General features: G+C 43.4%; 1 protein-coding gene across 3 annotated transcripts in view; it reads left to right on the top strand.

Annotated features, from left to right (window-relative positions):
- ankib1b (ankyrin repeat and IBR domain containing 1b) overlaps nt 1-22648 on the top strand; it is a 161228-nt gene extending 138580 nt beyond the window's left edge. For 2 of the 3 annotated variants that reach the window (XM_060921738.1, XM_060921739.1), the window contains exons 12-21: nt 3778-3912; nt 4083-4169; nt 4250-4316; nt 5796-5941; nt 6104-6282; nt 15148-15199; nt 17858-17932; nt 19051-19162; nt 19435-19478; nt 19566-22648. In XM_060921738.1, the coding sequence (XP_060777721.1) occupies nt 3778-3912; nt 4083-4169; nt 4250-4316; nt 5796-5941; nt 6104-6282; nt 15148-15199; nt 17858-17932; nt 19051-19162; nt 19435-19478; nt 19566-20345 (1677 nt within the window). In that variant the 3' untranslated portion in view covers nt 20346-22648. The remainder of the gene's footprint in view (nt 1-3777; nt 3913-4082; nt 4170-4249; nt 4317-5795; nt 5942-6103; nt 6283-15147; nt 15200-17857; nt 17933-19050; nt 19163-19434; nt 19479-19565) is intronic. The other variant, XM_060921740.1, reaches the window with a different exon arrangement.
- The last annotated feature ends 3294 nt before the right edge of the window (nt 22649-25942 follow it).

Genomic DNA, 25942 nt, shown 5'->3' with positions numbered 1-25942 from the left:
TGCATCATGGATCTGAGTGACATTTTCCACCATCTTTACTCATGAGGATATCGATGATGTCACTCCCAGCGTTTTCCCGCTGCCTAGACGTGCGTTGTCAAAATGGCGAACCAGTTCAAAATTAAAATTCTTTTGATTAACTTGCGTGTTTTTTGTGGATGTGTCCATATAATATAACGAATATTATATGGTGGTGCGAAGATAGATATAAAGTTTATCTTCTTGTGTTGAAAAAATGCATCACTTGTTTGCTTCCTTCACTTGTGAATATATACACTACCGTTCAAAAGTTTGGGGTCACTTTGAAATGTCCTTATTTTTGAAAGAAAAGCACTGTTCTTTTCAATAAAGATCACTTTAAACTAATCAGAAATCCACTCTATACATTGCTAATGTGGTAAATGACTATTCTAGCTGCAAATGTCTGGTTTTTGGTGCAATATCTCCATAGGTGTATAGAGGCCCATTTCCAGCAACTCTCACTCCAGTGTTCTAATGGTACAATGTGTTTGCTCATTGCCTCAGAAGGCTAATGGATGATTAGAAAACCCTTGTACAATCATGTTAGCACAGCTGAAAACAGTTGAGCTCTTTAGAGAAGCTATAAAACTGACCTTCCTTTGAGCAGATTGAGTTTCTGGAGCATCACATTTGTGGGGTCGATTAAATGCTCAAAATGGCCAGAAAAATGTCTTGACTATATTTTCTATTCATTTTACAACTTATGGTGGGAAATAAAAGTGTGACTTTTCATGGAAAACACAAAATTGTCTGGGTGACCCCAAACTTTTGAACGGTAGTGTACATTCACCACTTGAAGATAAACTTCATATCTTCATGCCACCGTTTATTTTATATATATATATATCAATGGCGACTCCTCCATTGAGGAAAGGGAGGAAGATCCTCCCTTAAAATTTTAAAGAAAGAATTTCCAGGACACATTAGTTTAAAAAAACACATATAATTAATAGACAAACGTTTAAAACATGTCAAAACAGTTGAAATAACTATATTTTATCAATTAAAAATGGAAGAAAAACTCGCCAAAATATCGTCCTCCCTAACCTCCTCATTGACATCCATTGTATGCGCTCAGAACATGGGCGATTCGCGGGCTCCTCTTTTAACATGGGAGTGTCACATAGCTCATTCAACAAGCATTACACTACATGGTATTTCCCATGCTGATGTGTCCTCAAAAACATTTTACTTTTATTTCTTGCAGTAACAAAAAACCCCATTTTTAACAGAGCTTATCTTTAAAAATATACAAACCCCCTAACAGTTGTAAACACCCACACAACTTCCAACCCCTCTCTCTCTCTCTCTCTCTCTCTCAACCATCCACCTATCTATTCACTCACTGTCCTCCCCTATTTTTATGACCACCAGTCGCCACTGATATATATGTCTTATTAATTTAGAGAGAGAAAAAGTCTGGTGAGGAAACATCCAGTTAAATGTTTTGTTCTTTAATAAATAAAAGTAGTTAGTTTTGGCAAATTGCAGTGGTATTGAGAAATAGAACTCTTCAGGGTGTGCTATTATTGATCTTCAACTTTAGAAAGATTAATAAATCACAACCCCTTGTCGTTGGTTGTTTTCCTACAGCACCATGTCCTATCATCTCACTTTTGTTCATAATCTTGATCACCACACCACTGATATTGCAGAAGTCTTCATTCAGTATGAACACAGTTATTTTCTGGTCACTAGTTTGATCACAGTTTGTTTTAGCATGTTGCAGATCATATTACAATCGCAGTGTAATCGCAAAATGTATTAAACAGAACTAAATGGTTATTAAATCATCATGGCAGGCTTTTGATACTTTTTATCCCCCGCTGGCCGAAAAGCCCGAAGGGGGATTAGGTCGTGGCGACGTCTGTCTGTCCGTCCCAAGAAAGGGTACTCACCTTCTGAAGTCAACTCCTCTCACAATTTTACTTTGACAGTTTCATGAGGGTGTACATTCTTCTGAAGTCAACTCCTCTCACAACTTGTGGAGGAATTTAATCAAACTTGGCAAAAGGCTTTGTTTTATGACAGTTATATTGAAACTTCGTTTAATTTGGGCAAATTTTACCAGAGTTATGCCCTTGATTATTAACAAACTTGCACTTTGGCAATTTCATCAAGGTGTGCTTGCTTTCTGAAATCAACTTCCCTCAATTTTTGGAGGAAATTCACGAAACTTGACAGGATTCTTTGTGTCAGTAGTATGCATATTGTAATTTCGTTAAATTCAGTAACATTTTACCAGAGTTACAGTCCTTGATTACCAAAATTATGATTTGACAATTTCATGAGTGTGTTTTCCTTCTGAAATCAACTCCTCTCTCAATTTGTGGAGGAATTTCTCAAAACTTGGCCAAAGGCCTTGTTATATGTCATTAGTACGCATATTGCTATTTTGTTCAATTTGGTCACGTTTTACCAGAGTTGCGGCCCTTTGATGAACAACCTTGTACTTTCACAATTTCATGAAGGTGTGTTTGCCTTCTGACATCAACTCAACTAACTTACTTGGTCCTCTTCATCCCGGGCGGGGCATAAGGCATCAACAAGGCGTCTCCATTTGTTCCTGTCGTTTGCAGCATGTTGTGCCTCACCCCATGAGAGCCCTGTCTCCTTCAGTTTTTGCATGATGGTACGCCTCCATGTGGTTTTCGGGCGTCCTTGCTTCCTTTTTCCAGGTGGTGTCCACTTCTGTGTGATCTTGGAAGTACGCGACTGGTCCATTCTGAGGACGTGTCCTAGCCATCGCGTCTGGCGGCGCTTGATCTCAGTGGTGATGTCCTGGCTGCCGGTTCTCTGGTAGAGCTCTGTATTGGAGACTTTCATGGGCCAGAAAATGCGGCAGATTCTCCTGAGGCATCCGTTGTGGAAAACACTGAGCAGCTTCATGTCGCTCTTGGTCACCCTCCAGCACTCAGAGCCATACAGCAAAACTGGTTTGACAAAACTGGTGTACAGTCTGAGTTTTGTAGTGGTGCTGTACTGCCTGGATCCCTAGATTGGCTTGAGTCTGGCGAAGGAACCTCTGACTTTGCTCAGCAAAGCTTGGCAAAAGGCCTTGTTATATGATGGTAATACGCATATTGCGATTTAATTTCATTTGTGAAAATTTTGCCAGAGTTTTGACCCTTGATTAAATAACTTGTGCTTTGACAATTTCATGAGGGTGTACATTCTTCTGAAATCAACTCCTCTCACAAATTGTGGAGGAATTTCATCAAACTTGGCAAAAGACTGTTATATGACAGTTATACACACGTTGAAATTTCGTTTAATTTGGGCAGATTTTACCAGAGTTATGCCCTTGATTATTAACAAACTTGTACTTTGGCAATTTCATCAAGGTGTGCTTGCTTTCTAAAATCAACTTCCCTCACAATTTTTGGAGGATTTTCGTGTAACCTGGCAAAAAGGTTTTTTAAAAAATTTTTTATTTATTTATTTAAAAAAAAAAACATATCCCCTGCTGGCCGAAAGGCCCGAAGGGGGATTACGCCATGGTGACGTCCGTCCGTCCACCCTCACCTTCTGAAATCAACTCCTTTCACAATTTTTGGAGGAATTTCACAAAACTTGACAGGATTCTTTGTGTTGGTAATACGCATAGTTCAATTCAGTCACATTTTACCAGAGTTATGGCAGAGTTGCCAGCGTGGGATATTGTGCTCTCAGAGCACTCTTGTTTAATAAGCGTTGTCATAGTGTACTGTACTCTTGTGTGATCATATACTTTTTTTTTTTTTTGTCTCTCTACAGTGTAAGTATGATTTTTGCTGGATCTGTCTGGAGGAGTGGAAGAAACACAGCTCTTCTACAGGAGGATATTACCGCTGCACTCGCTATGAGGTCATTCAACAGGTGGAAGAGCAGTCGAAAGAAATGACTGTGGAGGTACACATTTTTATTCATGATACTCACTTTGTGTATAGACAGATATTGTTAAGTATGCATGAGATTTATTTGTGCCTTAGGGAATAATATTAATAAAAACCTTTCTTGATTCTGCAGTTATCTGCATTGATTAATGTAAAAGTTCTTTCTGGTTTTATTTAAATGTCCAGGCTGAGAAGAAGCACAAGAGCTACCAGGAACTTGATCGCTTTATGCACTATTACACACGCTTCAAAAATCATGAGCACAGCTACCGGGTAATGGATTGCTTTAGTAATTTTCCCACTGTAGTAAGGTTACATTCAGTCCTAATGTCCCTTCTTACCATTTCGTATAGCTGGAAGAGCGTCTCCTTAAAACGGCCAAAGACAAGATGGAGCAGCTGAGCAAAGTCCTGAGTGGAAGTAAGGCTATGTGCAATCTCAATTCCATAAACATATTTAGGACACTGGGTAAAATGTAAATTTAAAAACAGAATATAATGATTTGCAAATCATGGAAAGCCTGTATTTCATTGAAAGTAATACAAAGGCGACATATCAAATGTTGAAACTGAGAAAATGTATTGTTTTTTGAAAAATATATGCTCATTTTGAATTTGACGTCAGCAACACGTTTCAAAAAAAGTTGGGACAGGGGCATGTTTACAAGGGACAGGTCTGGACTGCAGGCAGGCCAGTTTAGCACCCGGACTCTTTTACTATGGAGCCATGCAGGTTTTAATATGTGCAGAAAGCGGTTTGGCATTGTCTTGCTGAAAGAAGGAAGGCCTTTCCTGAAAAAGATTTTGTCTGGATGGCAGCATATTGCTCTGAAACATTTTATATATCATTCAGCATTAATGATGCCTTCCCAGATATTCAAGCTACCCACGTCATGTGCACTAATGCACACACGTACCATCACAGATGCTGGCTTTTGAACTGTGCGCTGATGATAAGCCGGATGGTCCCTCTCCTCTTTAGCCTGGAGGACATGGTGTCCATGATTTCTAAAAAGAATTTCGACTTTTGATTCGTCAGACCTCGGGACAATTTTCCACTTCGCCTCAGTCCATCGTAAAAGAGCTCAGGCCCAGAGAAGGTGGCGGTGTTTCTGGATCTTGTTTATATCTGGTTTTAACTTGCATTTGTGGATGCAGTAATGAACTGTTTTCACAGACGATGGTTTTCTGAAGTGTTCCTGAGCCCATACAGTGATTTGCACTACAGACACCTGTCTGCTTTTAATGCAGCGTTTTCTGAGGGTGTGAAGATCACAGGCATCCAGTGTCAGTTTCCAGCCTTGTCTCTTGCATACAGAGATTTCTCCAGATTCTCTGAATCTTTTAATGATATGTACCATAGATTATGTGATCCCCAAATTCTTTGCAGTTTTACATTGAGGAACGTTATTTTTAAATTGTTGCACTATTTCCCCATGCAGTCTTTCACAGAGCAGTGAACCTCTCCCTATCTTTACTTCTGAGAGACTCCGCTTCTCTGGGATGCTCTTTTTATACCCAATCATGTTACTGACCTGTTGCCAATTAACCTAATTATTATTTTATTACACAACTTTTTCAGTCTTTTGTTGCCCCGTCCCAATTTTTCTGAAACGTGTTGTTGGCATCAAATTCAAAATGAGGGCATATTTTTAAAAGGCAATAAAATTTCTCAGTTTCAACATCTGATATGTTGTCCTCATACTATTTTCAATGAAAAATAGGGTTTCCATGATTTGCAAATCTTCACATTCTGCTTTTATTTACATTTTACACAGTGTCCCAAATTTATGGAATTGGGCTTGTATTTCTGCACTGATCTCTCACACATGCCTCTTGTCAGAGCAGCAGGTCTCTGCTATTCGATACAGAATGAAGACTCTTTGCCTTGCTGTTGCAGGGGAAGGAGGTGCTCCAGACACTACTTTCATTGAAGATGCAGTGCATGAACTTCTTAAGACTCGCCGTATCCTCAAGTGCTCTTACCCTTATGGTTTCTTTCTGGAGCCCAAAAGCACCAAGAAAGAGATCTTTGAACTTATGCAGGTAATGGTACATCATTTTCCACTTGCCTTAACTTCTGCTGCTAAAACTTTGCAAAAAAACAAAACTTGAGTCATTGCCAGTTAGTCATCATTGTATTGAGTAGTGGAGTGTAGACTTTATGAATACAACCTGATTCATGTTCACTTGCATTGCTCTCTTCAGACTGATCTAGAGATGGTAACGGAGGATCTTGCCCAGAAAGTGAACAGGCCCTACCTCCGTACCCCTCGCCATAAGATAATCCGTGCTGCCTGCCTGGTGCAACAGAAGAGGCAGGAATTCCTGGCCTCTGTGGCTCGAGGTGTGGCACCCAATGACTCCCCAGAAGCCCCACGACGCAGGTTTTACCACTTCTCTATCTTATTTTATCTGTAGGGGAGAGCAGAGAGACTTGGGACAGTTTGTACTCCCATAAATTAATTTTGACCAATCAGGTTTGAGAGGAGATCAGAAGTTAGATGTTGCCCCTTAGGGTAATGTACTTCCTTTGGAGCCATGAAGCTGGACACAACAGTAAGGTCTGTGCAGTTCAGTATTTTCATCAACCAAAACTTTTTGTATTTTTTACTTTGCCTCCACCTCCATTCTGCAGTATGGTGTAATGTACGCTGGTGAATTCGGGTTGCGTTAGGAATTCAAGTTTGTAGCCTAGTATAATACCATACCATACGAGGGTAAGTCAAAAAGTTCTGAGACTTTGGGGAAAAAAAATGTTATGAAAATAACAAAGCTATTTCTCTATATATCCTCCATTTAAGTCTAAACACTTCTGCAAGCGGTGTTTCCATCGGAGAATTCCTTCTTTGTAGAATTCTGGGGGATGTCTTTCACACCTTTTGAAATTATAACATCTGTCTTAGAACTTTTTTGACTTACCCTTGTATAATACCATATATAAATAATTTATTAAACTTAAATTGGTGGAAAAAAATTTAAGGTTTTATTTTTTCAAAAGGGTCAGATAGGGAGAGTTGGGACAGTTCATGTTACAGGTATTTTCTTGTCGTTTACAAATATAAAATTGTTCAGAAAATGTTTATTATACCCCCCGCAAACAAAGTTGGGGGGGAGATAGGAATCACCCTGTCCATGTGTCTTGTAAGTGCAACTCCTCCTAAACGGTTTGATGGATTTCGATGCAACTTTACACAGTTGCAGTATAATAACCTGAAGATGTGCATGAAGGAAAATAATCCTGAACCAAGGTCTTAAAGATACTTATTTTCTTACATATGTCGTCATCTGATGATGTGGCTCCTCCTAGACCTGTTGATACCCTGGAAATGATTTACATTGTACATGGATGCAAACGGCACGCCTTTTGGCGGATGCCGCCTTTTTCATGGCTGTCTGGGGGACTTGTGTGAATCGCGCAGATCCGATGAGTGAGTGTTTTTTTTTTTTGGCGGGGGGGCGTTGGAGTGTCTGATTATAATTTCATCAAAGTAAATTCTGTATTAAAATTACTAAATAAGCAAATGCCGTTACAGTCCATGAAACATAGGAAGTATGAGAAGAAAACAGTAAATCAGAAAGCTGCGCACATAAAGCCAATTACGTAACTTACGTTGGACTGATGGAAATCCTTGCGCGTGCAGTGAAGTGCAGCCAGCAGCAGATAATGGCGCGCAGCCAATTGGCTTTACGTGTGCAGCTTTCTGATTTACTGTTTTCTTCTCATACTTATACTTCCTATGTTTCATGGACTGTGACGGCATTTGCTAATTTGTGACCCCTCATCGAATCCAGGGACGCATGTCGGCCGAAATGAATCCGAGATAATCGCAAAAGAAGCATTTTTTTTTCGAAATTTGTGATTTTTGTTTTTTTCCATCATGTGCAAGTTGAGATCTTGAAGAATGCAATCAGTATTTCAGATAATAGATTGTTTTGTTGGAAAAGCATACATTTTTTGTTGCAAATTGTCTCGTTTTTGTCAGGACTGTAGCCTGCTGGGGGGTGTGGGTAAATTACCATATAGGCCATTCACATGATTTAAGTCTTTTTTTTTTTTTCACCAATCAGCTGTATGATATGGGCTGAGCGCATGGCTACTTAGCTGCATACAGGCATGTAATTTCACTATGGAATGAGGAAGTTAAACAGAGCGCAGAGTAGGTGAAACACCGCGAAGCAAACAGACACATGGTATTTACATCGGAGATAACCATTTCTAGCAAAAAAACCCCGCAACCTCGTTTTCCAGATTGAATGGAATACTTGAATGATCGGATGATACACGGACCGTTCTAGGATTACATTCCATCGGAGGCATTGGTGTGTGCAAGGCACCGTTTCTCTTTGTGATGGGGTAAGTTTATTAATCTAAGGCTGTGTGGTTATTTTTGCATGTAACGGAGAGTGTTGTGGTTTGGTTAAGCCTAGGTCACAACCGGACATACGGTTTTTTGGCCGTGTGATTTTTGGCGTTTCCCAAATCGCTGCGTTTTTTTTTTTTTTTGTTCATGGAGAAAGACGCGCATTGGCCGTAAGTTTGTCTTGCAACCTGAAAAAAAACGTAAGCATCCGTAGAGTTTGTTTGACATGACAAATAACCTCTGCGGCCGGTCTGCGGCTCGAAAATCACATCACGCGCGCTCTCGTGCGTTTCATGCGCGCTGTCCGTGTGTTTCTTGCGTTTTTTGCATGTAGACCGGCTGTAGGAGCACGGTACGGCCGGTTGTGACTGAGGCTTTACATGAAACTAGTGTTGTGTTAGTTGTGTCATCATCGTGCTATCTTTCTTTCTTACGGTGTGAGTAATTTTTCAACTACAAAACGTTAAAGTATACTTTAGGACTTATTTTTGTACTTCATAATTGTTTTGGGCATACTTTGCATGGAAGGAAAATTGACGTGGTGATCTTTGTTTACATGAAAGTAGTATTGTGCTAGCTCGTAGGGGGTAGGGCTTTCCTTAATATCATGCAGATGAGCACCATTATGTGCCCGCCCTACACCCAGAGTAGCTGAGATGGAAAACTTTGAGGGCGATTTTCTCCCTTTTCTGTTTTAAGAGGTGTACTGTAACGGTTCAGTGTTCATGGGTGGAGCACAGAGGACGGCAGGACAGAGATCAGGTTTGACAGCACATTTATTTGCCACACTTTTCAGTCTAACAATTATGTATGCACTTTTCAGATACATACACACACACACACACACTCAGCGCCTGGTTCAGCCAGAGCTCCTCTGCTCTCGCTCTCCCTCCTTAAGTAGGGCGCGGTCACTGGGAAGACACAAACACAGGTTAATTGCTCTCAGGTGTAGTGATTCTGCCACTCACCTTCCCTGACTCCGCCCTCCTGTCACAGACCGGCGCTTGACCACGCCCCCGCTGCCACATACCCCCACCGCCCGACTCAGGCTGGGCGGCCGTCCGGCCTGCAGCCGACTCCCCCCCCCTCTTGGCGGGAGAGGAAGTCCGCCACGACCATCTGCGCTCCCGGCCTGTGGACCACCTTGAAATTAAAGGGTTGGAGTGCCAGATACCAACGGGTGATCCACGCGTTGGCATCTTTCATGCAGTGGAGCCACTGGAGGGGTGCGTGGTCCGAACAGAGGGTGAAAGGGCGCCCCAGCAGGTAGTACCGGAGGGCGAGGACCGCCCACTTGATGGCCAGACACTCTTTCTCTATGGTGCTGTAGTGCCCCTCACGCACCGACAGCTTCCTGCTTATATACAGGATGGGGCGATCCTCCCCCTCCACCTCCTGGGACAAAACCGCCCTCTGTCCGACGCATCGGGCTGCAACATAAAGGGGAGAGAAAAGTCAGGGGAGTGTAGAAGTGGCCCCCCACACAGTGCAGCCTTTACCTCTGAAAAAGCCCGCTGGCATTGCTCCGTCCACTGGACCGGATCTGGTGCCCCCTTTTTAGTGAGATCAGTCAGCGGGCTGGTGACGTCCGAATAATTAGGTATAAACCTACGATAATAGCCAGCCAGCCCCAGGAACTGTCTCACCCCCTTTTTGGTCTTGGGCCTCGGGCAGGCCGCAATCGCTGCGGTCTTATTAATTTGGGGACGCACCTGCCCGTTGCCCAAGTACTTCCACCCGCCCAATCGCACACTTCTTTGGGCTGGCTGTGAGACCCGCCCGCCTCAGCGACCTAAGGACGGCCCTTAGGTGTTCCAAGTGCCTCGGCCAGTCATTACTATATATGATGATGTCATCCAGATAGGCGGCCGCATAGGTGGCGTGGGGGCGGAGGACCCAATCCATCAGCCGCTGAAACGTAGCGGGCGCCCCAAACAGCCCAAACGGAAGTGTGACGAATTGGTGTAACCCAAACGGTGTGGAAAAGGCCGTTTTTTTCTCGGGATAGTGGAGTCAAGGGGATCTGCCAATATCCCTTCGTCAAATCCAGTGTCGAATAAAAGCAAGCCGTGCCTAGTCGATCGAGCAGCTCGTCAATATGAGGCATTGGGTACGCGTCAAATTTAGACACCGCGTTGACTTTCCTATAGTCCACACAAAACCGGACCGACCCGTCGGCCTTGGGTACCAAGACCACCGGGCTGCTCCAGTCACTGTGGGACTCCTCGACGATGCCCATTTCGAGCATGGTCTGAAGTTCTTCCTGAACCACCTTTTTTTTTGTGTGTTCGGGTAGCCTGTAAGGGCGGCTATGCACTACCACCCCCGGGGGCGTCTCGATGTGGTGCTCTATGAGGTTAGTGCGACCGGGCAGGGGTGAGAACACATCCGAAAACTCGGCCTGCAACTGGGCGACCTCCGTAAGTTGGGTCGGGGAGAGGTGGTCTCCACAGGGGACTGGAGAGGTACGTGATGCCAATGTCCCCTTTTGAACCTCCGGCCCCAGCTCCGCCTTCTCCGGAACCACCGACACCAACGCCACGGGGACCTCCTCGTTCCAGAGTTTAAGCAGATTGAGGTGGTAAATCTGTAGCGCCCCACCCCTGTCCGTTCGCCTCACCTCATAGTCGACGTCCCCGACTCGCCGTGTGACCTCAAAGGGTCCTTGCCACTTGGCGATCAATTTGGAGCTCGACGTGGGCAACAGTACGAGTACCTTATCTTCCGGTGTGAACTCTCTAAAGCGCGTACCCTTGTTGTACAGGCGGGCTTGCCGTTCCTGGGCCTGCCACAAATTCTCCTGAGTTAGGTGGGTGAGTGTGTGGAGTTTTGCGCGCAGGTCCATAACGTACTGAATTTCGTTCTTACTTTGTGAAGGTCCCTCCTCCCAATTTTCCCGCAGCACGTCCAGGATGCCGCGCGGCTTACGCCCATATAATAATTCGAACGGGGAGAACCCCGTGGAGGCTTGGGGGACCTCTCGCACTGAGAACAGCAAGGGTTCGAGCCACTTATCCCAATTACGTGCGTCCTCACTTACGAATTTCTTAATATTTTTGAGGGTGCGGTTGAATCGTTCCACTAAACCGTCCGTTTGTGGGTGATACACGCTGGTGCGGATTGGCTTAATCCCCAATAACCCATACAGTTCGTGCAGTGTTCGTGACGTAAACGTAGTGCCTTGATCAGTCAGAATCTCTTTCGGGATTCCAACTCGGGAGATGACGCGGAAGAGTGCCTCTGCAATACTGCGTGCTGAGATATTGCGCAGAGGCACTGCTTCCGGGTATCGCGTTGCATAGTCCACCAGAACTAATATAAAGCGGTACCCTCGTGCTGACCGATCTAATGGCCCGACGAGATCCATCCCAATTCTCTCAAATGGGGTCTCGATTAACGGTAGAGGGCGCAAAGGCGCTTTTGGAATGGCCGCTGGATTTACTAACTGGCATTCGCGGCATGCCGTACACCACCTACGGACATCGCCGCGAATCCTTGGCCAATAGAATCGGGCCATTATTCGGGCTAGTGTTTTATCCTGCCCCAAGTGTCCAGCCATGGGATTAAAGTGAGCCGCCTGGAATACCAATTCCCGGCGGCTCTTCGGAATTAAAAGCTGCGTGACTTGCTCTTTAGTTTGAGTGTCCTGCGTCACTCGGTATAATCTATCCTTCATAATCGCGAAGTAGGGGAAGGACGGGGTGGCGTTCGGCTGGAGCGTTTGACCATCGATTACTCTCACTTGGTCAAACGCATGCCGCAGAGTCTCGTCTCGCGACTGCTCTAATGGGAAATCCGCGAGGGATTCCCCAATAGAGAGAGGAGGAGCCGGCGGCTCCTCACTCTGACGCGGAGATGACGTAGACGGCTCTGTGACAGCTGCTCCCGCCAAAGCGACACCGGGACCTCCCCCTGTCAAATGGCAGGACCCACTCTCTACTAGGCGTGTCATTAAACCCTGAAATCCCGGCCAATCAGTCCCCAAAATTAGTGAGTGGGTAAGGCGGGGATTAACCGCCGCCTTCACTATAAATTTTTCCCCTCTGAAAATAATGTGGACCGACACCAAAGGGTAGCTGTGAACATCCCCGTGCACACACAACACCTTCACCCCTTGTGCTCCCCCCAATGCCTCGTTTTGAACCAGGCTTTGGCGAATTGAGGTCTGATTACAACCAGAATCCACCAACGCCTGATATGTAGCCCCTTGGATACTCACCGGTATGTGATACGCTCCGGCCCGATCGAGGGCGGCCTCTGGCGCGTCGGGGATCCGAACCACCGCGCCCACTTCCATTGCCGTGCACTGCTGTTGAAGGTGGCCCGGCTCCCCGCAGCGCCAGCAAACCGGCCCGGGCTTTCCCTCTGCACCGGTGATCTGGGGCTCACTCATCTGAGGTGGGGGAGAGACAGACACAGAAGGGAGAAACGGGAGGGCACCGCGGGTGCGGCGGGCCGGCTGGGGGGGTGCCGGCCCCCGCGGAGTGGGAATGGGGTGAGGACGGGACACAGGAGGAGGGGGAGAGAGAGAGGAGAGAAGATGCCATCTGCTGTCCTGCCGCCGGGACGGCCGCCAAATGGTCCTCCGCCAGCTTGACTGCTCGATCCAGCAACGCCGGGTGGTGGCACCGGACCCACTCCGCAGTTCCTGCTGGCAAGCGAGCGACGAACTGTTCCAGCGCCACCTGGTCGAGAATTCCTTCGGCATCGCGGTTGTTGGCCCTCAGCCACCGCCAGCAGGCGTCCCGGAGCTGCTGGCCAAACGCGAACAGCCAGCCGACTTCCTCCAAGTGCAGCGCGCGGAAGCGCTGGCGCTGCTGTTCTGGAGTGTGCCCTACGCGCTGGAGGACGGCCCGGCGGAGGTCCGCGTAGGCCAGCCGGCGGTCAGCTGTAGCGCGGCCAGCTGTGCTTCTCCCGTGAGCAGGGGGAGGAGGCGCGCCGTGCGCTGCTCCATTGGCCACCCCGAGGCTTCGGCGACTTGCTCAAAGAGCGTGATGAACGCCTCGGGGTCGTCCTGCGGGCCCATCTTGGTGACAGTGAGGGGAGACGGGCCTGCGGTAGGAGCGCTGGTGGGCCCCGCCGACGCGAGGAGGTGCCGGAACGCCTGGCGATCTTCTTGTTGGGCCAACACCAGGGCCTCGAACCGCTCTTCTTGCTCCTTTCGGAGGGTGAGTAGTGCCTGGTGCTGGCTTTGATGGGCCGTGGCGAGGGCGTGGATCAGTTCAGCGAACGGGGAGGACTCCATGGGGCTGTGAGGCTGCTGTGCTCCAGGTCCCGGTTTTCGGCACCACTGTCAAGGTTCAGTGTTCGTGGGTGGAGCACAGAGGACGGCAGGACAGAGATCAGGTTTGACAGCACGTTTATTTGCCACACTTTTCAGTCTAACAATTATGTATGCACTTTTCAGATACATATACACATACACATTCGGCGCCTGGTTCAGCCAGAGCTCCTCTGCTCTCGCTCTCCCTCCTTAAGTAGGGCGCGGTCACTGGGAAGACACAAACACAGGTTAATTGCTCTCAGGTGTAGTGATTCTGCCACTCACCTTCCCTGACTCCGCCCTCCTGTCACAGACCGGCGCTTGACCACACCCCCGCTGCCACATATACACTTTCAAAAGGCCACACATTCTTCAAATATTGTCAGATCTCCACATGGAAGGCATCATTGGAAAGCTTAGAAACTGTACTTTCTGAATCTGTCAATAACACAAAATGCCCCCGGGCAGACATGTGTCCCTGGATTCTGTGATCTGCCACATTTAGTAATTTTAATACAGAATTTACTTTGATGAAATTATAATCCGACACTCCAACGCCCCCCCCCCCCCCCCCAAAAAAAAAAAAACCTCATCAGATCTGCATGATTCACACAAGTCCCCCAGACAGCCGTGAAAAAGGCGGCATCCGCCAAAAGGCGCACCGTTTGCATCCATGATTGTACCAAATGGATTTAGACCCCATATATTATTGAGATGAATGACCAATAGGAATTTGAATCATGGTGTTGCCAGTGGTATTTTTTGTTTTTTAAGTTCACACACAGTTCCAGTTGACAAATTTTGTTGCGAATGGGGGCTATTCTACAATGAGTTTACTCACAGTTCTCGTTAAAGATGTGGGAGTGTACCTGCATGAGGATTAAACACATTTCATTCCTGCTTGAGAAAGGAACTGTTTTGTCTCATCAGGTTTTGGGAAAACTGACATTTTTCTATCACTGTACAGCACTGTGTTCTCCTACAGTTCATATGTTACAAGTTTTGATAATAAATAAAAATTAAACCTGTAGGCCTAGGGATTTTATTTTTGTCCCATACCTCCCCTCAGTGTCTTATGTCTCGCTGCAAAAAAATAATGACAGAAAAGGTGAAGTCTGAAGGCCAGTATATGTGACAAGCTGAGAAACTAATGTTGTGGTAAGAGGGTATCGTAAATCCTCTCTAATGCAATATGAATGTGACGCGACCTGCAAAGAGTTTCCCCACTCTCCCCTGCAGATTTAGGTCTGTCGCCCAGACTTTCGCCATGCAATAGAGGTAGCAATTTTCAGTCAGCAATTTATCAGTAAACATAAAGCCGAAGAGTAATCAGGATCCCCCTTACTATGTCGTTTTCTCCACGTCCATATCGGACACATTGCACATGTGGCTCCTGTTATTCCTGCCTCCTGTGCTGGTTTTGCCAAGCAGTCTATCAGTTAGACAGCTGAGAACTGGGGGAGAAATCGAGCTGAATACAAGTGGAGGGGGTAACACACCTCCAGTTCTTCTGAAGTTTCATGATTTTGTTGCATCTCTGAGCTGAACCACATCTTGACATGCAATCATACAGGATGTAGTATTAGATGTTGATCATGTTTGTGGTTTTTATTTATTTTTTGCAGTTTTGCTGGGGGCACATGGGACTGGGAGTACCTGGGTTTTGCATCTCCAGAGGTAATTTTATTTGTGTAGTGCTTTTAACAATGAACATGATCATAAATGCCATTTGCACGTTGACCTAGTAAAAAAAAAAATACACTTGAAGGGAAATTTCTCAATTCAGCGTTAACTATGTCAAGATGTTGAATTTGCATTCCATAAGTTGCATCATAATGATAGTTCATTTATGAAGGTTAGACACACATTATTTCAGTAGCTTAATTAGTTCAACACGGCTCTAAGCAAACTTTCACCAGTAAAAGTAGATCTAATAATTAACTAGTTTTGGAAGAGATTTTCTTATTTCCTTACTTTGGTCAGAAAAAAAGTCAAAATTGTCTTGGTTCACCAGTCATTTACTCCATCATCCTAGAAGTTTGATTGGATTTAATTAGACTTCATTAAAGGCTCTGGTAGACTGAAGCTTTTTTTTGGGGGGGGGGATCACTGTTTCCGCAGACACTACCATCAGAGAGAAAAATCTTTATATCGAATATAAGACTTTATTTATATAGCAATATTCATAGCATTAAGTACTGTATAAATAATACAATGTCTTGCAAAAGTATTCATCCCCTTTGGTGTTTGTCCTGTTTTGTCACATTTATAAGTAGGAATTCAAATTTATTTTTTGGGGGCGGTTAGCACCATTTGATTTACGCAACATGCCTACCACTTTAAAGGTGCAAATTGTTGTTTTATTGGGACACGAGCAATAAGACAAAAAACAGAAATCTGGAGTGTGCATAGGTATTCACCCCCTTCCATATGAAACCCCTAAATAAGAGCTGGTCCAACCAATTCACTTCACAAGTCACATTAGTTGATTAAGATCCAGTCAAAGTGTCACATGATCTGTCACATGATGTCTGTATAAATCAACCTGTTCTGGAAGGACCCTGACTCTGCAACACTACTAAGCAAGCAACATGAAAACCAAGGAGCCTCCAAACAGGTCAGAGACAAAGTTGTGGAGAAATATGGATCAGGGTTGGGTTATTAAAAATATCCCAGGGAGCACCATTAAATCCATTATAGCAAAATGGAAAGAATATGGCACCACTACAAACCTGACAAGAGAAGGCCGCCCACCAAAACTCATAGTCCGGGCAAGGAGGACATTGATTAGAGATGCAACAAAGACACCAAAGATAACACTGAAGGAGCTGCAAAGATCCATAGCAGAGATGGGAGTATCTGTCCATTGGACCACTTTAAGCCGTACACTCCACAGAGTGGGACTTTATGGAAGAGTGGCTAGAAAAAAGCCACTGCTGAAGAAAACAGATTTGGAGTTTGCCCAACAGCATCTGGCAGACTCCCCAAACACATGGAAGAAGATTCTTTGATCAAATGAGACTAAAATGGATCTTTTTGGCCATCATGGGAAATGCCATGTGTGGCGCAAACCCAACACCCTGAGAAAACTATTCCTGCAGTGAAGCATGGTGGTGGCAGCATCATGCTGCGGGGATGTTTTTCATCTGAAGAAAGATGGATGGCATTAAATACAGGGCAATTCTGGAGGACAACCTGTTTGAGTCAGCCAGAGATTTGAGACTGGGATGATGGTTCATGTTCCAGCAGGACTATGACCCTAAACATAATGCTAAAGATATACTGCAGTGTTTTAAAGGGAAACATTTAAATGTATTGGAATGGCCTAGTCAAAACCCAGACCTCAATCCAATTGAGAATCTGTGGCATAACTTGAAGATTGCTGTACACCAACACATCCCATCTAACTTGAAGGAGTTGGAGCAGTTTTGCCTTGAGGAATGGGCAAACATCCCAGTGGCTAGATGTGCTAAGCTAATAGAGACACACCCCAAGAGACTTGCAGCTGTAATTGCAACAAAAGGCGGTTCTACAAAGTACTGACTCTGGGGGATGAATACCTATGCACACTCCAGATTTCTGTTTTTTCATCTTGATTATTGTCACAATAAAACAACAATTTTCACCTTTAAAGTGGTAGGCATGTTGTGTAAATCAAATGGTGCCAACCCTCCAAAAATCAATTTTAATTCCAGCTTGTAATGTGACAAAACAGGACAAACACAAAGGGGGATGAATACTTTTGCAAGACACTGTATAAACCAGTATTGTTACATAATACAGGACTAACTTAAAGTAGTAATATTTACTTTATCTGCACATGTATAATATTTGTCTTGTGTATTTTGTAATTTTTTTTTTGTCTCAGTATTTTTTAATAGAATTGCAGTATTTGATTTATATTTGTTGCCGTTTTAGTGAATTCAACAAAACCCTAAGCTTGGCAAGACATTCTCTAATGAGAAATGTCTTTTATACTGCCAGAATGTGGGAGGAAGTGGTGGTAATGCCTACCACCTAAGTATTTACACAAACACTTCCCTTATATATATATATATATTTGTGTGTAACCTGCTTTTGATTGTGGATAATTGATTTAAGCCACTTTCTACAGTTTAGAGTCATAGGTAATGTAATAACAGCTATGTCAGAATAAATTCTCTGATTTTATTTGTTTACTTGTGTTTATTTGGCTAAAGCTTTACGGGTATTTAGCGGCCTGTAGATCAAACCAAGCATGCTGAGATTTGAGGTGCAACACTATTGGATGTCTGAGTATGTTGATGTATTCTATAGCTGAATGGTATTCCACTGCTATTCTGTTCTAATCTAAAGATCCAGGGGAATCAGGCAATTCTCGGAGGAATTGATCCGAGAGTCCACATTCAAAATGCAGGAGGCCAGCGGCAGGTATTACTGAACTCCCCCCTCCTCCCCCCCTCCCCGATATTCTTCCATTTTTAGGGATGGCAGCATCAGCAACGGAATGGCACCCGTCATCTGCACTCCATCACTCTGTTCATTGTTCGCTCTTTTATTTGGCAGCATGCTTCTTTCTTTGGTTGTGTACTCTGCAGTTGACTTTATATTAGAAAACAAAAAAAATCTTCATGCCTGAGAGAATATTACCTTTGTTTTGTTTGTTGTGGAGTTGCATCTCTTAGTGAGCCCCTTTATTAAAAAAAAAATTCTTTGGTATTGTTGAAAATCTGCTCCATTCCTTTGCAAGCATGTACATGAAACAGCCATGTACATACTTTTTTTTTTTTTTTCCCTTCCCCCCCCCCCCCCCCCCCCCCCGAATCTTGTAGCTCCCAGAATATGCCATGGTGAGATTTAAACTGCGGTGGAATGGTTCAGGTGTCTTGGCTTTTTATGTTTCGTGGACCTAAATCTATATTAATTCAGTAAGAAGGGGATAAAATAAAAGAGGAAAGGACGACTTCTTGATCCTGATTTACTCTGATTACTGATGCAGTGTGATATATGTTTCCCTTCATATGATGATTCTTTAAGCCTGGACCTTTCTTTTGCATGCAGCTTTGAGTGCATTCAGTTTTAATCTAGTTTCGTGTAGTAAATATTTTGGTGTTCAAAGAACAAATGTTTGCTAAAATAGATTTTAGCAATTTTTTTCAATTTATTTATTTATTTATTTATTTATTTTAAGCTTGTATTTTCTATTAATATTTTTTAAATATATATATATATATATATATTTTTTTTTTCTGAAATGCTTTTTCATGATGCTTTCACAGAACAAGTAATTACCACATACCGTATACTTTCCACAAGTCCAGTCCTGGACGGCCACTGTACATTTATTTATTTATTTATTGCCAGATGTGCTGTGGTCATATAGGTCTGGATTTGTGTCTCAGTTTTGTGGAGGTTGTTTTGAGACTTCCCTTGAACGTGGTTTTAACAGGCTCTTCTTCAGCAGCGTTAGGGGAGAGTCTTCTGTGCATGGGCTCAGCAGCTTCTCTGAAGTGATGGAGTTCATTGTGCTTTGTTGTGTTGCACTGTAGGAGTATGCAGAGTTCCAGTACAGACGCAGACACAGACAGCGCAGGCGTGGAGACATGACCAGTCTGCGCAGCAACACCCCAGACTCTGATGAGCCTAACCCTAACAATTTAGGTAACTTCTAGAACCATAAAAGCTGCAGTAAGCTTTTTTTTTTTTTTTTAAATGCCTAGTTTCTTCAGACTTTTAGAAAACAACTTGAAATAGTGCAAATCCTTGACGAGAATATTGTGCTTTACTGTTACTCATGTTGCTCTACATACTCTTGCTGTAATTGTGGACAAGCACTGAAGAGTATTATGAATTATTCTTTGAGGAAAGCATTTACATCAGAAGTTTCATATGAGTTTCTCGTGAGTTGATTTCAAACCCACCTCTTCCCATAGATTCAGATCAAGTTGGTTGTAGTCAGAGGCAAGGATTACCTATGGTAAGTTTTGCATCTCTTTTTAATAATAACTTCCACACTGGGAAAATTACAACGCGAGTAATTCCTTCCCTTTCTTCTGTTCTGCAGCCCCACAGCTCCTTGGATGAAGATGATCCTAACATCCTGCTGGCCATCCAGCTCTCTCTGCAGGAGTCTGGGATGGCCATGGGAAACGGAGGTGCTGTAGACACCCAGGAACTGCTGGCTCACGAGGCATCTCTGGGGGCCATCGGCACTTCTCTGCCCTCCAGGCTGGACCCGTTGCTCCATGGTGTGGATGTTCCCCGTGCTGCATTGAGCAGTTCTGAGCTTCTGGAGCTCGGAGACAGTCTAAAGAAGTTGGGCAACATGAGTGGCCAGAACGTCCCGCAGCGCTTCAACATTGTGGGCAATCCGAGCCGTGAGCCAACCGGAGGCCCTTTTCCACCTCCGTCCGGACACGCAGACTCTGCCGAATTAGACTCTGCTGATAATGCTAACCTCCTGGGCAACATCATGGCCTGGTTTCATGACATGAACCCTCAGAACATCAGTCTGGTTCCTTCAGCCACTTCAGTAGTTCCAGAGTTTGGCGCGCAGCTCAGTTCGGAGCAGACGATGGAAAAGCCCTTCCAGCAGTGGACAGCAGAGGGCGAGCAAGAGGATAGTGAGTACAGCAGCACGCAAGAGAGGGAGCCTGTCAGACCCACTCAGCTGGACCTGGTGAGTGTAGAGGTGCCATCTGCAACCGCCCTTTTACCCCAGATGAGTGAACCCCTCAGCGCTTCTCAGCCGAGTCACCACGGCGACACCCTGAAATGCGACTCAGACCCTGAACAGCCAAGCAGCAGCTCTTCTGAGTGGGAGGGTCAAGTGCACCTTGTATGAAACCAAGCCACCACTTCCTCTTCCTCATCTGTACCCACTTTTGATGTGAATAAGCTGACGAAGACGTCAGTCGTGGGATGGCATTCGTTCGTATACTGATGTGATTAGAAATCGGCTGAAACCCTATTTTAAGAACACTGAAATTGTCTCGAAACTTGTCTGGTGTTTCTTGCTGCAGGCCTGTGTGTTTTTGTGCTTTGAGGACATGATGTGTAATTTTCTAATTAGAAGCAGGCAGTGTTTCACAGTCTCGAAGAAGTGAGCAATGAGGAAAAGGAAAAGCAGTTGAACCAGAAACCACCATCCGAAGGGTAGTAAGCTTCATTATAGAACTGTCAGATCTCTCTTACAGAAAAAGGTCTACTGTATGGAACCATCTGACAGAGTGGTTTGGGTGAATGTGTCCCATGCAACCTGAGCAGGGTTTGTTTTTTTTTTTTGGAAAGACCTGCCATCTTAGCAATTGGTGTTACTGTAGGTGCCATAAACACTGGTCAGCACATGCAGAGTTCACGCACACAGTGGACAGTGTGTTGACTGTGCCTGCTGCTGAGGGCTAAAAAGCCCTTTTATAAACACAACCCTTCCTTTAAACCCAGTGTATATATAGTATTGAAGAAATTAACTCTAGCAGCTTCCTTTAGAGAGCTGGGCTACTCTGAGGTGTTAATCATGGTGAAGGAAAGCGCGATTGTTGTGGTTAACTCTTCATTTCTTTGGTCAAACCTGATCACTGTAATATGCTACTGGTATTTTAAAATGGAAAGTACCGTTGACGATTTCGTCCTGTGCAGGAACACTGCAATGGTTACACTACGCAACTTATTACAGTGCCTTGTCCCTGAACCTTCCCTCTTATTTATTGCCACATCTCTCGAGTGCTCAATGAATGACGCGTGCTAGCTTAAACTACGCGTCACTCTAGTTTTCAATGGCAATGGAAGTAACAGTCTCCAGATTTAGTATTTGTATTAACATTTTTCTATATTCGTGACACCCGTTTAGTTAGTCTCTGGGCTCCATCTCCAGAGCTTTTTATAAAACGGATAGATATTAACATGGGCTTGTGTGGGATCACTGCTGATGATTTTTTTTTTTTTTTTCCCTGTAACTCTTATCCAAACCAGTTTTAGTGGTGATGCAATGAATTGAGTGTTCGAGATGGTGTGTACAGTACGTGATGCCATTGTGCTTCATCCATAATGTAAAGCGCCAGACCTAATATATTGTGAAATTGATTTTCTATTTATTTGAAAGTGAATGTCTTTCTACAAAAAAAAAACCTGAAATGATCTACAAAAAAAAAAAGAATGAAAGCCAATGTTTGTCCATGTGTCAAAAAAAAAAGTCCTTTTACAGTGCCACTTTTAAATAATGCGCTTTAAACTAATTAACTGTTACTACTGAAGTGATTTTTCTTTTGTTAATAACATTTTAAACGAACACATGGCAAGCTTTTTGGTATGGGCAAATATTTCTGGAAAGCCCCTGGCCAAATTCTCAATCGAAACTGCCATTTTATTAATCCTGAATGGCAGCATTCACTGATGATGATAAAATTTTGAAAGTGGTAAATTCGCACTTAAATGAAATAAATCCCTGAATTTTAGTTATACATATATATATTAATTAAGTTTTGCATTGCTGAAGAAAAATTGCTGTATTGCTGTAACGTCAATCAAAATTTCAAGTCTATAGTGGGGGGAAAAAAACAACAAAAAAAAACCCAAGCCTGTTCTAGTGGTAGAATTACTGAAATACTGTACTTTACATGTGACATTGTCCCATGTACTTTCTATACTCATGTAGTACAAAATGCTTTAAAGGGTTTTTCTTTTTCTTTTCATACCTAAATAGAATTGACTATGTAACTTGCAGTATTTCTTCAGTAAGCAGTAATGTACGTTGCCAAAGTGATGGAGCGAACACAGTGAAGCACTCGGAAGGCTCTTTCCATCTGTTTAGATGTGAAATAACATGACCTTTGTGACAGTATGCTGTGCATTAAATCAAAAATACACAAGTTCTATTTTCTTGGAGGGAAAAAAGGCGATTTGAGTGTCAATGCAGGCAATTGGAGGGAAAAAAAAAACAGGCAAGCACATTTTGTAACCCATTTTAAAAATTTATATTGTTAAGTGACTAATCCTTGAAATGTTATTTGCACTTTCATAGTCTATACTTGATACATTCCCACTTTATATGGAGAAAAAACAAACAAACGATATAAATGGTTAATGTTTGGCCAATACATTTGACTGAACTGAATATGAAAGTCAATAAAGTTATTAAGCCCCCCAAAAGCTGCACTTTCCTCTTGAAATTACTGTTGCATGTGCAACTGTAGATCTCTAATGCTTTTGCTAAATCCTCATCAGTTAATTAGCAAGGGCTTCCTTGATGTATGATGGAACATGGAAAAACCTAAAAATCTGGTGGTCATGGTGTGGAATAGGGAGTTTCTGATGGTGTAGTTTGACAGCAAGTAGGGATGTAAAACCTCAGGCTTGCACACGATACGATACATTTTCGTTTCTTGTGGTAGCGATTAGATATTTGACAATACGATTGAATCTGCTTTGGTAGAATATGATGCAACTTATAAAGGATAATAATCAATTTAATCAACTGTCGCCTTTGAAATACAACCCCGATTCCAAAAAAGTTGGGACAAAGTACAAATTGTGAATAAAAACGGGATGCAATAATTTACAAATCTCAAAAACTGATATTGTATTCACAATAGAACATAGACAACATATCAAATGTCGAAAGTGAGACATTTTGAAATTTCATGCCAAATATTGGCTCATTTGAAATTTCATGACAGCAACATATCTCAAAAAAGTTGGGACGGGGCAATAAGAGGCTGGAAAAGTTAAAGGTACAAAAAAGGAACAGCTGGAGGACCAAATTGCAACTCATTAGGTCAATTGGCAATAGGTCATTAACATGACTGGGTATAAAAAGAGCATCTTGGAGTGGCAGCGGCTCTCAGAAGTAAAGCTGGGAAGGGGATCACCAATCCCCCCAATTCTGCACCGACAAATAGTGGAGCAATATCAGAAAGGAGTTCAACAGTGTAAAATTGCAAAGAGTTTGAACATATCATCATCTACAGTGCATAATATCATCAAAAGATTCAGAGAATCTGGAAGAATCTCTGTGCGTAAGGGTCAAGGCCGGAAAACCATACTGAGTGCCCGTGATCTTCGGGCCCTTAGACGGCACTGCATCACATACAGGCATACTTCTGTATTGGAAATCACAAAATGGGCTCAGGAATATTTCCAGAGAACATTATCTGTGAACACAATTCACCGTGCCATCTGCCGTTGCCAGCTAAAACTCTATAGTTCAAAGAAGAAGCCGTCTCTAAACATGATCCAGAAGCGCAGACGTCTTCTCTGGGCCAAGGCTCATTTAAAATGGACTGTGGCAAAGCGGAAAACTGTTCTGTGGTCAGACGAATCAAAATTTGAAGTTCTTTATGGAAATCAGGGTCGCCGTGTCATTCGGACTAAAGAGGAGAAGGACGACCCAAGTTGTTATCAGTGCTCAGTTCAGAAGCCTGCATCTCTGATGGTATGGGGTTGCATTAGTGTGTGTGGCATGGGCAGCTTACACATCTGGAAAGACACCACCAATGCTGAAAGGTATATCCAGGTTCTAGAGCAACATATGCTCCCATCCAGACGACGTCTCTTTCAGGGAAGACCTTGCGTTTTCCAACATGACAATGCCAAACCACATACTGCATCAATTACAGCATCATGGCTGCGTAGAAGAAGGGTCCGGGTACTGAACTGGCCAGACTGCAGTCCAGATCTTTCACCCATAGAAAACATTTGGCGCATCATAAAACAGAAGATACGACAAAAAAGACCTAAGACAGTTGAGCAACTAGAATCCTACATTAGACAAGAATGGGTTAACATTCCTATCCCTAAACTTGAGCAACTTGTCTCCTCAGTCCCCAGACGTTTACAGACTGTTGTAAAGAGAAAAGGGGATGTCTCACAGTGGTAAACATGGCCTTGTCCCAACTTTTTTGAGATGTGGTGTTGTCATGAAATTTAAAATCACCTAATTTTTCTCTTTAAATGATAACATTTTCTCAGTTTAAACATTTGATATGCCATCTATGTTCTGTTCTGAATAAAATATGGAATTTTGAAACTTCCACATCCTTGCATTCCGTTTTTATTTACAATTTGTACTTTGTCCCAACTTTTTTTGGAATCGGGGTTGTAGGTGCGTTGATCCAAATTGTCTGATCGTTACACCCCTAGCAACAAGCAGGCTTGTAGTGCTCGAGTCCAGGACTCAGACTCAAGCACAACTTGTGCCCTAATTTTAAGGACTCATGACTTGACTTGGACTTGTGCATTAACTGCATTCGGACTCATAAATTGGAGAAAAGGACTGAAATTTTTTTTTTTTTCATTATTTTCTGAAACATGTCAAAATAACTTGGCATAAGATATTTATATCTACATTAATTTGTATACTAATTTCATGCAAGAGAATGCACATTCACCTGTTCGTACATCATGTTCAGGAATAAACTAATGTTAATGGCGCTAAAATGCCTGGAGAGAAGTTCCTAGGATTGTCCACTTATACAGACTTCTCATGCAGCGGGGAAAAAAAACCCTGTTGATAGCAGGGTTTGCTGACTGATGAACTAGCTAGTGTTAACCCTCTCTCATGTTATTTGCCCTGTTGATAGTGGGCGGAGCTTGCTGAGCGATGAACAAGCTTTTTATCTGTAGCCTATTAACTAAAATGGGGCAGTCAAGCAATAACGTTAGTCCAACAGTAGCAGAGACGCTTTCGCATAAAGGCAGCAACAGCCACCGTCAAAATGGTGCAGTTGGAGTCTTGTTCTCGGACTTGACTCGAAATTTTCTTTAATAACTTGACTCAGACTTGAACACTGGGGACTCAAGACTGGACTCGGACTTGAGGTTAAGTGACTCGACTACAACACTGGCAACAAGCAAGCATTAGCTTAATGGCAGAGTACATTTTGTATTTCACTTTTACATGTCAGCTTGAAACCATTATAATGCTAACAGAGTCGTGTATAAAACAAAAGAAACGCTACCCTACCTTATACCAACTCCATTAGGTGAGTGTGGTGCTTTTCAGGCATTGCACTGCCAGAGCTCCAACATGTTTCATTTGCATCACTGAAAATTTGAGCTTGTGCCAGGCTTGTAGTACTCTAGTCCAGGACTTGGACTCGAGTCTGACTTGTGCCTTAATTTTAAGGACTCGTGACTTGACTTGGACTTGAGCACTGATGATTTGGACTCGTACATTAATTGCCTCTGGACTTGTAAATTGGAGACGAGGATTTGGAATTTTTCATTATTTTTTGAAACATGCCAAAATAATTTGGCATAAGATATTTATATCTACATTAATTTTTATACTAATTTCATGCAAGAGAATGCACATTCACCTGTTCATACATCATGTCCAGGAACAAACTAACGTTAATGGCGCTAAAATGCCTGGACAGAAATTCTGAGGATTGTCCGCTTTGCTTAGACAGACTTCTTGTGCAGTGGGGAAAAAAATGCACTGCT

Source organism: Neoarius graeffei, chromosome 5 (assembly GCF_027579695.1).
Source record: "Neoarius graeffei isolate fNeoGra1 chromosome 5, fNeoGra1.pri, whole genome shotgun sequence".
NCBI classification, from domain to species: domain Eukaryota; kingdom Metazoa; phylum Chordata; class Actinopteri; order Siluriformes; family Ariidae; genus Neoarius; species Neoarius graeffei.
The sequence above is the reverse complement of the archived record's forward strand: the minus strand, read 5'-3'. Positions and strand labels throughout refer to the sequence as shown.